General features: G+C 56.9%; 1 protein-coding gene across 1 annotated transcript; it reads right to left on the bottom strand.

The window, feature by feature from the left end:
* Positions 1-236: 236 nt before the first annotated feature.
* SLC29A3 (solute carrier family 29 member 3) lies at positions 237-10,748 on the bottom strand. The gene is made up of 6 exons (XM_054207173.1): positions 10,672-10,748; positions 9,638-9,898; positions 6,353-6,435; positions 5,204-5,430; positions 3,508-3,670; positions 237-2,791 (listed from the first exon to the last, which is right to left on the bottom strand). Exons 2-6 carry the CDS (start codon positions 9,884-9,886, stop codon positions 2,122-2,124), a joined length of 1,392 nt encoding a protein of 463 aa, XP_054063148.1. The 5' UTR covers positions 9,887-9,898; positions 10,672-10,748; the 3' UTR covers positions 237-2,121.
* Positions 10,749-15,529: the final 4,781 nt, after the last annotated feature.

The raw sequence follows: 15,529 nt of genomic DNA, 5'->3' as shown, positions 1-15,529 counted from the left end.
AGTGCATACGCCCACCACACCTACCTGCAGCTCCTTTGGAGACATTGTATTAGAATAGCGGGGCTCCCAAAGCAGTTCTCTCAGGGGTCCTTCACCTGGCCCTTGTCCATGATTTCTCCCAGTTTACAGTCCAAGCTGGGAGAGAGAAGGATGACCAGAAGGAAAGATGCAAACTAGAAGCGCATGCATCCATGCATCTCCAAGAGAAATCACTCCAGACACCAGCAGTTGCACAGTATCAAGAATTGACTTTATTAGCAACGGTGCCGGGTAATTAAGCTCTGTCTCAAGAGGTATTTGGCCTGTAACGTGACGGAGCAGCCAGCGAACCAGCAGAATCTCATCGTACCGGGGGAAATGGAGGAGTCGAGGAGAGCAGACCACGCGGGCAGGCTCTCAAGTGGGAAGCACTGAAGGCCACAAAGGGATGTTTCGGTTGCCGATACGGCGCTGGCTTGGGTTTTTGAGCCCTGAGCGACTATTGCCTTACCCCAGGCAGTGCTCCAGTGCCATGGGAGGTGATGGGAGCGCTTACTCTCCTGAGCAGCACCCGGCCAGGCTGGGAGGCATCGCTCCCCTCAGCCCTTGGGCTGCCCTTCAAGCCATGGCAGACCTCAACCTGGGTCACCGCTGGCCCAAAGTGGCCCCCAGCAGAGCCTGGGGGGCTGAAGGGCTGCAAACCTGCCGAAGCCACACGACTAAGGGCCATAAAGCTGCTCCTCGGTACCACACACCCTGTAAATTTTCTCACTCGTGCCTGGATTTTATGTTTAAATAAAAATCAGCCGTAAAGCAAAACAGTGTGTGTATTGCCAACGAGCCCAAACTAAACACTGGGAAGGATTTATATAAATTAAAGAACCCACCCAGCCAGCCCACATGTCACCCTGTGGCAATAAACACTCTCGATGCCGCTGTGCTCCCAGCAAAGCCACGGGGGACACGGCACCAGCCCCGCACCCTCCCTCTGGCCACCCAACACACCGAGGAGAAGGGCTGGCAACCCAGGAGATGGGCTAGCAGCCCAGACCAGCAGCTTCTGGGTCAAGCAGGAGACGTCGAGAGAGCATCCGCTAACGGCCTGGTCTTAAAGGAAGTATTTTCCCACATAGCATCCCTGCGGCATCACGCCACTTCTGCCATCACATCCTGGCTGACCAGGTCACCTCCCCTCGACCATAAATCCACGCAGTTTGAGTAAATAAACACAGTAAGTGTATTTAACCCAGGCGGCACTTGCCTCAGAGCCTCCCTAATAGCTCTCCCTGCCTTTTACAGACCTTTCCCAATGCAGAACCAAGGCACCTTAAAAACCTCAGGCTAGGGCCACTCAGCGTTTCGCTTTCCTTGGGCTCAGCTGCAGACAGGTAAGCTGGTGTCCACAACCGTCCCACCGCGGTGACGGCAGGAGAAATGGTGTCAGGTTGGCCACGACGTACAGCCCCGGCGCCGTGCTGGGGGCTGGGCAGTCCCTCATTCCCTCTTATCTGGAAAAATTAAAGCAAGCAGGAGTCCAAGTGGAGAGGTTTCCCTTAGATAACGCTTTTCCATGGGATGAGTGGATGAAATCCCCCCGCAACAGTGCCCTGCTTCCCGGCACAGCTGCTCCCAGCTCCCAACGCTTGCTGAAAGCTGTTCCAGGGCTGGAATTCCCTCAAGCTCCAGGCCATGGTCACAGCATGATGAAGGGGGAGCCCCCGAGACCACTGAGACGCTGCAGGGCTGAACTGGGAGGCACCAAAACCCACGGGGCCTTCAAAAGCCCCCGGTTTCAGTTTAAAACCAGTATGGTGGCACCAGCGAGCCACCCTCACCCGCAGGCACTGGGGTGAGGGACAGGTTTCCCTGTGCCCCCGGCGCTTCTCTGGGGAGGACAAGGGTTTTTTTGGTCCTTTTGCTCCAGTTAAGCCAGGGAGAGACAGAGGTTCGACAGGACCTCCCAAGCACAGGGGACACCCCTTCCCAGAAGGAGGACTTCCCCCCTGGATGCAACCCCCCCTCCCAAGACAGGCAGCCTGCCCCAAAACCATGGCGTACCTGCCTTTTTTTTGGGGGGGAAAAAACCTCTAAATACCCAAGAGCAGCACCGCAAAGCGAGGGCACCCCGCTCCGGCTGTTCCTCTACAGGAGGTGGACAATGAGAACGGAGCAGCCAGACCCCACGGCCAGCCCCAGCATGAGGTAGAACGTCATCACCACCCCCGCCGCCTCGGCCAGCTCTTTCGGCACGATCTTGGGGCCGTAGACAATGACCAGCGTCCCCAGGTAGCCGTTGCTCAACCCCAACAGCGCTGTGAAGACCACCGGGTAGATGTCTCGGTCAAAGACCACAGTCCGGATGTGAGCCCGGGGCTGGTAGTTGCTGAGGATGAAGAGAGGGAGGAAGACAGTCCTGAGGAGGACGAGGGTGGGCAGCAGCTTGCTCTTGGGGCCGGGCACCTGGATCCAGGCGGTGATCTGCCTCCCACACCAGTCGGCAAAGTTGTACAGGAGGAAACTGGTGAGGGGCACAAAGTACTTGGTGCTCCACGGGCTTCCCGAGGACTTGCTGACCGACTCGATGTTGGAGGAGAGAGAAGGGAAGATGATGATGGAGATGAAGAAAACGTAGAAGAGGCAGAAGCCGAGGAGGGCCGTCTTCTGCAGGATGGGGCGGAGCGGGGGGATGCTGTTGCGTTTTGCGAGGAAGGAGGTATTTGTGGTGCCTCCTGGCTCTGCCTCATCCTCCATGGAGCTGTCGGGCGGCACGGTGGCCAGAGATGGGCTCTCTATCTGGCTGCTCATGTAATACCTGGAAAAAGAGGAGGAGGGAGATTATTAGCCAAGTGCGTGTGTGTGTGGGGGGAACCTGAACCGAGATTTGGAGAGCGAGCAGGAGAGTTGGCGACGCAGGGATGTCTGCTGGGCCCAGTGACCCCATCGCGCCTCCAGCCCCCACCTCATACGAAGAGATGACCCACCACTCCCTCTTCCCCACCATGGGGAACGCTTTACACCCTCGGTGGTCCACAGGGGGGACTGACTGCATGCAGGCATTTGTGGGGGGGGCCAGGTGGTTTCAGGGGTTGCAAGCACCAACAACACCAATGGGTCGCACACATCAGCATGTGATGTTGTAGATATGGATGCCCTACGGGGACCTACCCGGCCGGCTGCTTCCATGTGACGGCTCTCTGCTGACTTCACGCATTTTAGAAGCCCCCGGAGTCAGCACCCCCCTCTCCCCCCGGCCTTCCCCAGGGAGGTTTGCTAGAAACTCAGCACGTGCCAGGCAGTCGCCCAGTTTCGGTCTGTGGTTTCGGTCAAATGGGGAAGTGTGGATGGTGGTGGCACAGAGCTGGAGTTCATGGAGGGATGCTGGGGCCGGGGGGAGGAGCAGGGGGGTGGCGGGGCAGGGACCGGCATAGCATGCATCTCATGGGTCCCCCCAGCAAGCCCCCTCGGCATCATCAGCAGCAAACCCCCCCGGCCCACGCTCGTGGGATGCCCCGGGGCTGGTGCACGCACCTGGAGTACTGCAGCCTGGGCAGGAGGAGGTACACCATGATGCAGACGACGATGAAGATGTCAGCGGTGAGGAAGTAGGCCAGCGCGCTGTCCGTAACATCAGCCGCCGCCGCCAGGTCTATGACGGAGGCGACGGCGCTGATCGTGCCGCCCATGGCCTGACCTGCGCGGGGGACATGGAGGCGGCAGGACCTCCTGTGAGGAGGACTTTGACGCAGAGGGGGAACCCGGGAACAGCAACATCCTCTTATTAAGACCTCCTGGGGTGCACAAACCCCCCCAGGGGAAGGAGCTCACCCCCCTGCCCCACACGCTGGTCCCCACACCCGGCCGAGGGTGCAGGTCCCATCAGCGGTACTGTGTCACAGCCCAGGTGCCGTCCCGTGCTCCCTCCCAACAGCACCATGGGGCTGCGCCAGGGTCAGGATGGGACCCAACCTGCTGGGCTTGCACATGCAGAGTCCTGCAGAGAAGGTCCAAACCCTGCCCAAAGCCCAAACCCGGCTTTCCACCATTAGTGCCCATCATTAGTGCCTCTCTTCCACACTCCCCCAGACGGGAACCCAAGCCACCGGCAACAGGTATGGCATCTCGGGGACGCAGTGATTTCCACCACCAGGCTAAACTCATTAAAACACTCCTGTCTCGGCCCCGGGAAAAATTTCTCTGCCTTGCTTTTTTTCCCTCCTTCCCCTCTTGGTTTGCCAGCCGTTCCACAGCACATTTATAATGTCATCAACCTCCAGGGAGCTCATCACTCACGGCTCCCAACCTGCCCTTCATCACTCATGGAAAGGCAGGGACATGCTGAACAGAAAGGAGGAGACAAGGCAAAGCTGAAGGCTCCTCCAGCTGCAAATCACAGAACCACAGAATCGCCTGGGTTGGAAGGGACTTTTCAGATCATCTGCTCCAGCCACCAACCCAACTCGGACAAAAACCACCACTAAACCATGTTGCTAAGCTCTACATCTGCCTGGCTTTTGAATCCCTCCAGGGATGGCAACTCCACCACTTCCCTGGGCAGCCTGTTCCAAGGCCTGACAGCCCTTTCGGTGTAAAAACTTTTCCCAGTATCCATCCTAAACCTCCCCTGGTGCAACTTGAGGCCGTTTCCTCTTGTCCCATCGCCTGTTCCTTGGGAGAAGAGACCGACCCCACCCGGCTACCCCCTCCTTTCAGGGGGTTGTAGAGAGCGAGAAGGTCTCCCCTCAGCCTCCTTTTCTCCAGGCTGAACACCCCCAGCTCCCTCAGCCGCTCCTCACAGGACTTGTGCTCCAGACCCCTCACCAGCTCCGTTGCCCTTCTCTGGCCACGCTGCCGAGAGAGGAGCTGAGGGACGTTTCTCTTTCCCCTTTTCTCCCTGCACAGAACAAATGACCAGGTTCAGCCGTCATGCCAGCTGCAGCTGCTCTGCGGGGAGCTCGCCCCCAGGCAGGGACGGTTAAGGACGGCTGCTCTCCTCGTCCCTGCTGAGCCCTCGGCACTTCGGTTCATGGGTGTTTACAGAAACCAGAGAGCCGGCTCATGTGACAGAGCGGGTTTCTCCTTCGGCAACTTCCCTTTCTCTTGGAGGCCAAGTTAGGTTTCTGAAACAAACCCAGCCGAGGCAGGAAGGAAAGGAAAACCAACCCCCCAGCTCTGGCAAAGGCAGGAGCACGGCCCCCGCGGGACAGCGCGGCCGGGGGACACCCACCCGAGATCAGCGCCTGCAGGTTCCTCATGGGGAAGCAGCTGCTCAGGCCGAAGATGCTGCTGGTGAAGACAGTGGAGGCGCCGCTGACCACGACCACGCAGCCCATGGTGAGGGCGAAGAAGCGGGTGGTCCAGGCGGAGGTGTCCACCTTCACCAGCACCGTGATCACCAGGAAGACAGCCAGCATGATGAAGAGGGAGGAGAGGATCCGGACACTGGCGGGCACCCTGGGGACAAGGGGAAGGAGAGACCCCAGCGTTTAAAACTACGGCGTGGAGGCACGATGAGGGAGACACCGCATGAAGGATCAAAGAAAATAAAGAAAAGTGGGGGAAGACAAGGAATACAAAGCAATGTCTTTGCTCAGAAGCCTTCAGATATTAACTCTGCCATTTCCACGTTTGCCACGAGTAGGATTTACGAAGTCTAAAAGCCCGACCGAGCTGTAAATACCCATTTCTCCCAGAAATCAGGAGCCACCCCCATGGCCGGAGCAGTGACAAACCCTGCCTGGGGCACAGAGCAGGCCGGGTAAAAGCCATCCCAGGCACGTCCCCCTGCGGTCGTTAGCTGTCTGAGCACAGAGGTTGCTTATTCCCCATGTGGGAGCCTGGATGGGCTGGCAGGACAGAGGGCAGCGAGGCGGGGAGCCCGGCCGGCAGCCCAGATCAAGAGATGAAGTGCACGAACAACGTCCCTCTTTGCCCGCCAACGCACCGCGGGAGCTTAATCTGGAATAACAAGCGGTACAAATGAAGCGGGGGCCGTTTTAGGTGTAAAGTCCAGCTTGCACCAAGGCAGGGATGCTCCATTTCTGAACCCGGCTCAATGGCTGGCAGGACTGGAGCAAGGCGTCACTCCTGCCTGGGAGAGCCCAGCTCCGCTCAGGCTGGTAACGGCAACGGCCGTTTTAAGACCGTTTGCCAAGCAATTAGCCAAGGAATTTATTTACAGCAGGTGCAACTCAAGCCAACCCCCAGCACAGGGCGCTTCGCCCCGCTTCGTCTCAGCTGGCTGCGGCTCAGGCAGGGGCAGACGAGGGGATTTTGCGCTCACGATGCCCCACATGCCCCGTGGCTTCCCACCCAAGGGAGCTGGTAGCCACATCTGAAGCTGGAGAACGGACCTGGGAAAGGGAGAAGCACTCACTTGTTGACGAGCAAGAAGTTTCCAATCAGGCACAGCACCGAGGGCACCGTCGAAGCGATGGAGATGTAACTCTCAAAAAAGTCCTGCCAGGAAGTAAAAAAAAAAAAAAAAAAAAAAAAAAATTAAAAAAGGTAGTGGGGGGGGAACAACACATGAATTTTGGGTCCTAAATAGAGCAGGACAGGGCACGCCTGGGCAGTCAGCCCAGCAGGTAGGAAGACGCTTGCAAAGAGGATGACCTCCATCTCCGCCCCACGGCGACGGGCTCTCATCTTCTGCAGCTGCAGCCACGGGGGCCACGTCGCGCCCGAGCGCCAGAAGGCACTTGGCACCTTTTCTCTGCACATCACTTCTTTTTCCTCCCCCCCCCGCCCCAAGCTTTGCATCGTAGTCTTTTAATCAGTTTACAAGCACGTTCGTTTATTTAGTCTTCCCTATCAGGAGCTTTAGTGTAAGCGACGGGAAACCTGATAATCGCTCCTGGAGGGTCCATGCAGACGGAGACGCAAATGCCCGCGCTCAGGGCAGCGGCTCGGCGAAGCAGGGGGCTCAGAGCTCCACAGCCGTGTGAGGAATTAGAGGAGAAAAAAGCCAAAAGCAAAGTTGGCTGCTAAAACCAGGACTTATTTATCAGCCTACTTAAAACAAACCCCCAGACCAGCCCAGGGATGTGTAATATACTTCCAAGTTAATTTTCTTTTTTTTTTTTTGGAGCGGGGGGAAAAAAGCCTTTATAATGCTTTCCACCAAGCAGAAGCGCATCCACGCTTGGGGTAATCCAACGGAGACGCTGTGTTACGGGGAAACGTTCGTCCTTCCCTGCAAACCCGCGCACACCGCGGTGGGAAGGGGACGGGGGACCAAGTATTCCAGAACCTGAGGAGCCCACGCTGCCTGGGGAAATTTCACCCTGCCTCACCCACTGCCAAACCCTGCCGGGTTTGGAAAAAAGCCGAGCAGGAGGGTTTCCGAATGCTGTCGTTTCCGTGAAAAAAGGGAAAAGCACATTTTTAAGGCAGCAGCGGCAAATTTAATCCATGCCCGGATCAAGGGAAAAACGTTTGGCTCCATCCTTACCTCACCTCTTGTGTTAATCCAGCTGAGGAGGGAACTCTTCTCCCTGCCTCGGCATTCCCACCCATCACTGACGGGCTCTCAGGGCAAATTTTTGGCTGCGGGAGATATACCTACTTCTTCTCCTGTTCTGCTGAGCCCCCCCCCGACTGGCTGGCTCATCTCCTCCGGCATCCCTTGGTCACAAGGGCCAAGCTCCCCATCACCGACACGGTTTTAGAGGAGAAACGCAGGCACTGAAAGAATATCGCCCCTTTCCTGGTTAATAACAACAATAATAATAACCCACAAAGCAAACTTGGCACCTTCCTCCCATGAGGAAGGTGTTGCCCCTCAGCCCAGGTGCGCAATGGAGGTGTCTGACCCCGTGTTAACCCTGTACATCATTAGCATCCTCAAACACACTGCCACGCTGCACGCCGGGCACTCCGTACCTTAGGAAAAAAAAAACAAACCCCAAACAAGAACGAAGCGTCGTGGTGGCAAATTAGTCACCGGCATCACCAAGGTGCTTTTTTTACAAGTAGCTTTTATTCTGTTCCCGGCCGGACTCAGCAGATGGGTTCCTGCCGGGCTGGAAAAGCAATCCAGGACACGGTGGAGGCCGCAAGCACCGGAGCATTACCCGGAGCAGGGGGGCATGAAATTAGGAGTGAGCACCAGAAACGGGGCCGACTGGTTTGATTTTGATCAGGCTCAGCCTCCGCGGAAAAGCCAGGCTGCTTTCCACCGGAGGAAGCGAAAAGCATCACGCCTCGGCCGTGCCGAAAGAGAAACATCTCAACAAAGTTAAGGGCTGATCCAACCAGGAACACAGCTGCGAGTGAGTTTTTAGGAAGAAGACACCTCGGGATAACTTTACGTGAAAACAGGGTTTTTTTCAAGAATTGCCCCGGATAAACCTGGTGTAGGAGTGGCGGGGAGTGGGAGGGATGCAGGGAATGCGGGAGGACATCATGCCCTTCCCAGCTTTGCCAGCACCGGGGCATCCTGTTTGCAGTCTTTGGGCACCGCGGGGGCCTGGTCTCCATCGCTTTAATCCACCCAGCGTCTCCATTTCCACTGGCACACCAGGACTCCAGCATCCCGGTACAGGCACCGCCGACCGCCCTCCGCTCCCTCCCCAGTAAACGCGCAGCCGGCTGCACAGCGGTTAGAATCAAACCAGCCGCGGATGCCGCGCCGGCATGAGCAATCCCAGGGAAAGCGTGGGCGGCACGCCTTGCCTCTGTGTTTATATAAAAATAAAATGTGCCCAAACCACTTCAACGAGCTCGGCGACGGGACGCAGCCTCATCGCGCCGACACTTCTTCAGACACAAAGAAATGGCGTTGCGTTGTCGGTGCTGGTGGGGGCGGGGGGGAGGCACAGGGAAATAATCTTGTGGCAGCAGGAGCAAGGGAAGGCTTTTTTTGGGGGAGGAAAAAAAAAAAACGAGAGGCCACCAAGCCCGTTGCCCCAAGGCCGACTCATCAATCACCCTGTGACAAGCTCCTCATCCCATATGCCAAAAGCCAGATGTTTATCGCTGCAAGGAGATACTCCAGTCCCACCTGCCAGATCCCGAAGGAAAAGCTGTAAAGCATCCAAGGGGATGGGGGGGGGCGGGGGGCTTGAGATTACGGCAAGCCATGAGCTCCAGGGCTGGTGCTCCTTCAAAGCCCCGCTGCCACCTCCAAACGCAGTGCTGCGCCAGCCAGCGCGAGGCAGAAAAACGCCCAAAACGCGTTCGACGCCTTCAGCACGGAGCCAGAAGTTCAGGGCAATTTATCTCCTGGGCCGCGGGAAGCTGCGGCCAAGCTCCGGCTGGAAAAGCAGAGAGCCCTGCAGTGAGCTCAGGGGCTCACCAAGCATGAAGGACAGAAATAAATAAAACCCAACCGCAAACAGATCTTTATCTCACACTGCGGAAATTGTCCCGTGAAGGGCAGCCTTGCTGATGGGACGGGTTAAGCCACATTTTTTAAACGCGCTTTAAACCTTAGCGCTTCAAATACAGGTAAAAAGATGGACCACGGAGCGATCTGCTTTTTGGTTTTCAGTACCTTTCTCGACCACTCGTCCTCTCCAAATAAACCCTTACCCCAGGTCTGCAGCAGGCAAAACCCCGGAGGAAGTTCACTCGCCTTTTGGGGAAGCAGAAGGGAAAAGGAGCGAGTGAGGAAAGAAAGTAGCCGATTTTGTTTCTGCCTTGAAAGCAGGACACTCACGCGCAGATCCGATGCCGCCTGCCCCACCGGGCCGGCCCCATCCGAGCAGTTTTGCAGCTTGTACATCCAGTAGTGCTTCGCCGTGATGAAAAAATTCCAGGGCAGCAAGGACCCGATGCCCAAGAGGAAGAAAATAACATAGGCCCCGTGTAAGCGGTCACTCGGCTTTTGCCGGCTGTATCTGCTCCCCGAGGGCTCCTCCACCAGCGGCTCCTCGTCCGGGGGAAAGCCAACGGCTGCCGGCTGCATGGCGCTGCCAGGCTGCAAAAAAACACGCAGAGAAACACTGAAAATAAGATCTGCTCGCGGGAAGGGTGCAAATTGTTGCCCGCAAGCCGCTGTGCACGGCTCCCCACCCGCTTTGGGTGGCGATCGCCCGGATGAGTGAGCTGAACTGGCTGCGTCCCGGGAGAGGGGACCGGGTCACGGTGGGGATGGCATGGCAGCACCCATGTTCCCCATCCATAATTAATAATTAACCCGCCTTCCTCGGCCTTGCCAGAGCAGGAAACCTGTCCGAGCAGTGTGTAGGAGGCTCCGTAAACAATTAACAGCCTGGAAACTAACCGAACGCCAGCAGAGCGACCTGGGAACTGGGAATGCTGAAAGGGTTTGGAAGCCAACGGCGACGCCAGAGGGCTTCCCGGGCCGGCGTGGGAACGCAGGGAGCATCACCCGGGGCTTTGCGAAAGATGGCTTGTTAAGCATGACATCATCGGGCTGGCAAAGTGACGTCCCCCCCGCAGCGGGCCCGGGGACGAGAGGGCACAGCGAGGCGGCGAGGGCTCCGAAAAGGGGCTTGTAAAGGACCCACGGCGCGGCCGGGCTGGGACAGAACTCGCCCCGGGGAAGCGCCGAGCCATGTGCGGGGGGAGGCGGGGGGGAGAGGGAAATGCCGGAAATCAGGGCTTTGGCAAAAACAAAAAACCTCACACCCCGCCACCCCCTTTCCATTTCGGGCGGGGGAAGCGCCGCATCCCTCCCTGCATCCCTCCATCCCTGCATCCCTCCTCCATCCCGCCCGCAGCACTTACTGGGGGGGGCGCACCGCGGGTCCCCGCCGGCTCCGTTCCCGCTCCGTCCCGTCCCGCTCCGCCCCCCCGGGGGTGGCCCCGCTCCGCCCCGGCCCCGGCCCCGGCCCGGCCCCGCGGGCGGTGCTCCGCGGGCGGGGGGCGGTGCAGCAAGTCCTTCCCCCTCCCTCCCTTAATTTACTTTTTTTTCCCTTTTTTTCTCCCTCCCCCCCTTTTCCCCTCATCTTTTCTCCCCCTTTTTCCCCCCTTCCCCCCCTTTTTTCCCCCTTATTTTTTTCCCTTTTCCCCCCTTTCCCTCCCCCTTTTCTCCCTTAGTTTAATATTTTCTTTTTCTCCCTCCCTCCCTTTTCCCCCCTTCCCCTCCTTTATTCCCCCTTCCCCCCCAATTTATTTTTCCCCTTTTTTCTCCCTCCCTCCCCCTTTTACCCCTTCCCCCCCTTTTTCCCCCTTTCCCCCCATTTTTGCCCCCTTAATTTATTTTTCCCCCTTTTTTCTCCCTCCCTCCCCCTTTTCCCCCCTTCCCCCCATTTTTTCCTCCCTTTCCCCCCTTAATTTATTTTTTCCCCTTTTTTCTCTCTCCCTCCCTTTTCTCCCTTCTTTCCTCCCTATTTTTTCCCCCTTTCTCCCCCCTTTCCTCCTTTAGTTTTTTCCCTTTTTTCTCCCTCCCTTCTCTTTCCCCCCCCTTATTTTTAATTACTTTAACTTATTTTCACGATCAGACCTCTTGTCAAGCAGCTCCAGTTTTAAATCTGAAGCGTGCTCTTAAAAAATCAGTGTTGTTCACAGCCCCGGCTCGTGGCGTGGGGGTAATAAAAGCTTGGGGGGGTTTTTTGGGTGGAAGTCGTCCCAGCACGGAGCGGCAGCATCCACTGCTGAGGATGTGAGGGCTGGGAATGGGGAGCATCCTCTGGAGGGTGAGGGACCCCTTACCAGAGCTGGGCCACGAGCTCCTCCTCCACTCGTTTCCTGCAATGCCCCATTAGGATGAATTTCAGTGTAAAGTCCTCAATTAGCTCCAAACTACACTTTAACACTCACCTTGAGGGACTGAGAAGGACAACATCATTAGCCACCTTCCTCTCCCCTGCTCTTCTTTCCCTTTTTCCTTCCCCAGGGATGGGTTCGGCTCCCCGGCACACGGGCAGCCACGCAGGAAAACGACAAACTGGTGGGGCCCCGGCTTTTCTGTAGCTCCGCTACGCTCAGACACGCTTCACCAATTTGCTTGCGCTCGTGCTGGCAATTAGTGGAGTTTTACACCTTATGTTTCCCGTTGCCAGCTGTTTGCCTTTAGCCTTCCCCATCTCCAACAGCTAAGGTAATTTTAACCAACCTGGATCTCTTCCTTGCTTTTTTTCTTCCATCACACGTGTATCCAGCTGTTCTTCATCAAAGCGAAAATAGTCTCCATTTTTCTGCAGAAGACGGTGTGGTCTGGAGGATTTTTTTTCCATGTAAACCTGCCTGTGGGACAAATGCAGGTGGATGTAGATACCTGATCTCCCAGCAGCACCAGTACAAGTACAGCTGGCCACCACCTGGGAGCCAGGGCTGGCCACCACCTATCTCCAGCCTCTCCGAGCCTTGGAGGAGAGCACATCAGGTGGCCTTGGCCACCCAGATGTCAAAATAGCCCAAGACATATGCACGCTCTATTTATTTTTTTCCCCGTGTTTTGTGAGCAAACAAGCAGAAGCACGCGACCAACCCACCGGCAACGTGCTGAAAGGCTTGAGAGGAGCACGTGGGCTCCTCCCCAGTGGTTTTCTCCTGGGGATTGTCATCCGCATTGATGTGCCAGGCTGGGAAAGCACCTGCGGAGATGGCACAGCCCACGGGAGCCAGTAACCCGTCGGCTCCGAGGGATGCGCCTGGTATTTCCCACCTGCTGCCGTCCATCATGTCAAAAACCCACTGCTGGGGAAGAGCCCGGGATTGGCACAAGGGACCGTGACAGCCCAGCGGGGGAAACAAAGCTGGAACACGCTCAGCCGATGCAGTGACAGCCCCTCGAGTCAACATCACCCACGCTCCAGAGCCCCTCTGCCACGCAGACCCCCACCCAGGGCAGATTTTAGGGACACCTCCACCCTCAAAGTGGGGTTTAGGCTGCTCCCCCTCCACCCCAGCCCCCCAAATCCAGGGCTGGCACTGGTTTGAAAGCAAGGTGAGCTGTGCTGGAGCAGAGAGGGTTATCCCAAAAGGATAGCGGGCATCCCAGAGCGCTGCTTGCTCCCACCGCGCTGGAGGCGTAACGCAGCAAAGGGCATATCAGTAACGGTTGAGAGAGTGAAATATGTTAACCGGGACTGCGAGAGTGGCTCACGGCGAGCCAATTGTAAAATCCAGCGCGACTGGCTCAAAGGGAATTTCCTGAACATGCAATGGAAAAGTCAAAGAGCCCCCGATGTGACTCGCTCCCGTGCTGCCGGGCGGCCTCGCTCCCGCAAAATAAATCCGTCAGCACTCAGCGATGGCACCGCAGCCGCTTTCACACCTGTTGTGGGGACCGAATCCAACCTAGCAACTGTAGAGAAGATTTGGGCCGGCTGGATTTTGCAGGGAAGCGTGCGAGACGAGTATTTCAACAGGAGAACATCGGACGAAATCAGTCACCAGCTGGTCAAAGCTATCCACAGGTCTGGGCCCCTGGAAAGATGGGTTGGCGCAAAAGGCGCCCAGCGAAAGCAACTTGGGAGGCTGAGCTTAAAGGAATTAACATGCAAATAAAAGGTGGTCACTTCCAAGAAGGTATCTGCCTCGGCATGGGACTCGGAGCTGGAAAGTCCAGCTGGGAGGGCTTTGTGCCTTTGCACAGCTCTGTTGTAATTGCTGTGGTGACAGGGCAGTCATTTTTTTCCCCATTTCTTTCACCGGTCACAGAACCCTGTGCCTGCCCCCATCAGGGACAAGGTGGCCATCTCCTGGTGGCACCTTGTCCCCAGGAGCCGGGTGAGGGGAGGGTGGGCACAGCCGGCAGGACCCTCACCTCACCCCACAGACCCTTCTGGCCTCGGCTTTGCTCTGGCAGAGCCGTCCCCTGCTCCCAAACTAGGTCCTGGTCCCGGAAGGGACGTTACTTTGGCGGGATATCCCTCGGGGAAGGCAACGAACTGCTGGAGATGGTGGCTCAGCCCACTGAGACGCAGCTGTACCGCTCCTCTCCTGCCTCGTCATTGCCTGTGCGCGTCCCATACAAACCCTGAATCAATCCCTGCAGCTTCCCTCCCAGAGGGACTCCAATGGCAGCATCCTCCCGCCGCCGGCATCCCACCACCAACAGGTCGGAGCATCCTCTCGCTGCTGGCATCCCCCCACCAAGAGGTCGGAGCATCCTCCCGCCGCCACTCGAGCCGGACCCCAGTCCCTGCAGACGTGAAACCCAGCCGGAACTGGGGAGGGATGAACACGAGAGCAGATTATTTCTTGGTTTGTTGTTTTTTTTTAATTTTTTTTTTTTATTATTAGACTAGGAAATATAATTTATTGCATAAAAATTAATTTGTTACAATAGGAATGCTAAACTTTATTTACAGTTCTTTAGTTTACAGAATTAAACAAGATGCGGTTTTAGAGGATGCTGCCAGGTCCATCCCCCGGACATATAAATATGGAAACGGATCGCAGAGCAAAGAGACGGGCGCTGCCAGCACGGCACAGACTGCGGCTTTGCCTTTGCCGAAATGCCTGGCCAGAGAAACCCCCCCGGTCATGGAGGGCTCCTGGGAGCTGGCACCCATGGGAGATGGGTGCAGGCGCTAGGGGGGAGAGACAAACCCTGCCTGCCCCCTGTCCCGCTCCCAACGCAGGTTCCCTGGTGTGAAAAATGGGAAGAAACCCCCCCCTAAACACGCACCTCGGTGCCTCCCGGCGGCTACCGCCCACCGAAAGGATGGGGAAGAGGAATGCAGAAGGATGGGGATGGAGGCAGAGGCGCCCGTGGGCGGGATGGGACAGAGGGATTGGACGGATGGACGGACAGGAGTGACCGGTGAAGCAGACACAGCGAGAGAGATTCAACGCGACCCGAAAGAAGAGCCTCTCGTCTCACACAGAGCACCGCGGCGCGGAGAAAGGAGCCCTATAAAAACGCCAGCAGCCGGTTTGATACGTCAGGTTCTTCATTTCTTTCCAAATTGGCTTATTTCCTCCCCCCCCAGCCCCAGCCCCAGCTCAGAGATAGGGGGGGCTCAGAAATCGGATGCTCAAACGCAACCTAAAGGACAGATAAAACCCTTCCTACAGGACGCAGGAGTTCACCCAGCAGAAGTCTTCCCACCCAATGCAAATGAAGAAAGTCCCCTTTCTCCCACAGCCTGGAAAACGCAGCAAGAACCGAACCCTGGGGACCCCGACACGCGACAGGGAGCAGCCCTTCCCGTCCCATCGCTGCTTCGGGAGCTGCCAAGAGGCACCAAACCCGAGTCCCAGCAATACCGAAAACTACCCCCCTACCCTCAGCCGCCCCACGAAGGCAATGCTCTCGCTCTCGGCAGGGCTCCCTGAGCTTGCTCCGGTCCCCGGGATGCTGTGGGCATCCCACGACACCGGTCCAGTGCTTGGTAGCCAGGACACGGCGCATCGCAGCCCGGAGTGGGACCTGCTCTCAGACCCCACTCTTAATACTTCCACTGATGGAGAATCCACAGCCTTGCCACGGGATCTAGTCTAATCCTGAGCTGACCATCCCCTTCCTATTTTTTTTTTTTTTTTTAAAAAACAGACACATTTCTAAGATATAGCACTCGCTGAGTAACTATTTCTATCCGCAGGCAAATCTAAATTTTTACCCTTCATTGAGACATCGCATCTTTGTGAGGAACCTCGTCCCTGCCTACCCCTTGATGACTCTTCCGTTTAC

Source organism: Rissa tridactyla, chromosome 6 (assembly GCF_028500815.1).
Source record: "Rissa tridactyla isolate bRisTri1 chromosome 6, bRisTri1.patW.cur.20221130, whole genome shotgun sequence".
Taxonomy (NCBI): Eukaryota; Metazoa; Chordata; class Aves; order Charadriiformes; family Laridae; genus Rissa; species Rissa tridactyla.
The sequence above is the reverse complement of the archived record's forward strand: the minus strand, read 5'-3'. Positions and strand labels throughout refer to the sequence as shown.

What these genes read in the sequence shown, in the direction of transcription:
- SLC29A3 (XM_054207173.1), bottom strand. Translation starts at nt 9,886, where the DNA reads ATGCAGCCGGCAGCCGTTGGCTTTCCCCCGGACGAGGAGCCGCTGGTG. An exon ending in AGGCGGCATCGGATCTGCGC is followed by an intron (nt 6,436 to 9,637) that starts GTGAGTGTCCTG and finishes ACTTCCTGGCAG; the next exon opens with GACTTTTTTGAGAGTTACAT. An exon ending in AACTTCTTGCTCGTCAACAA is followed by an intron (nt 5,431 to 6,352) that starts GTGAGTGCTTCT and finishes CCTTGTCCCCAG; the next exon opens with GGTGCCCGCCAGTGTCCGGA.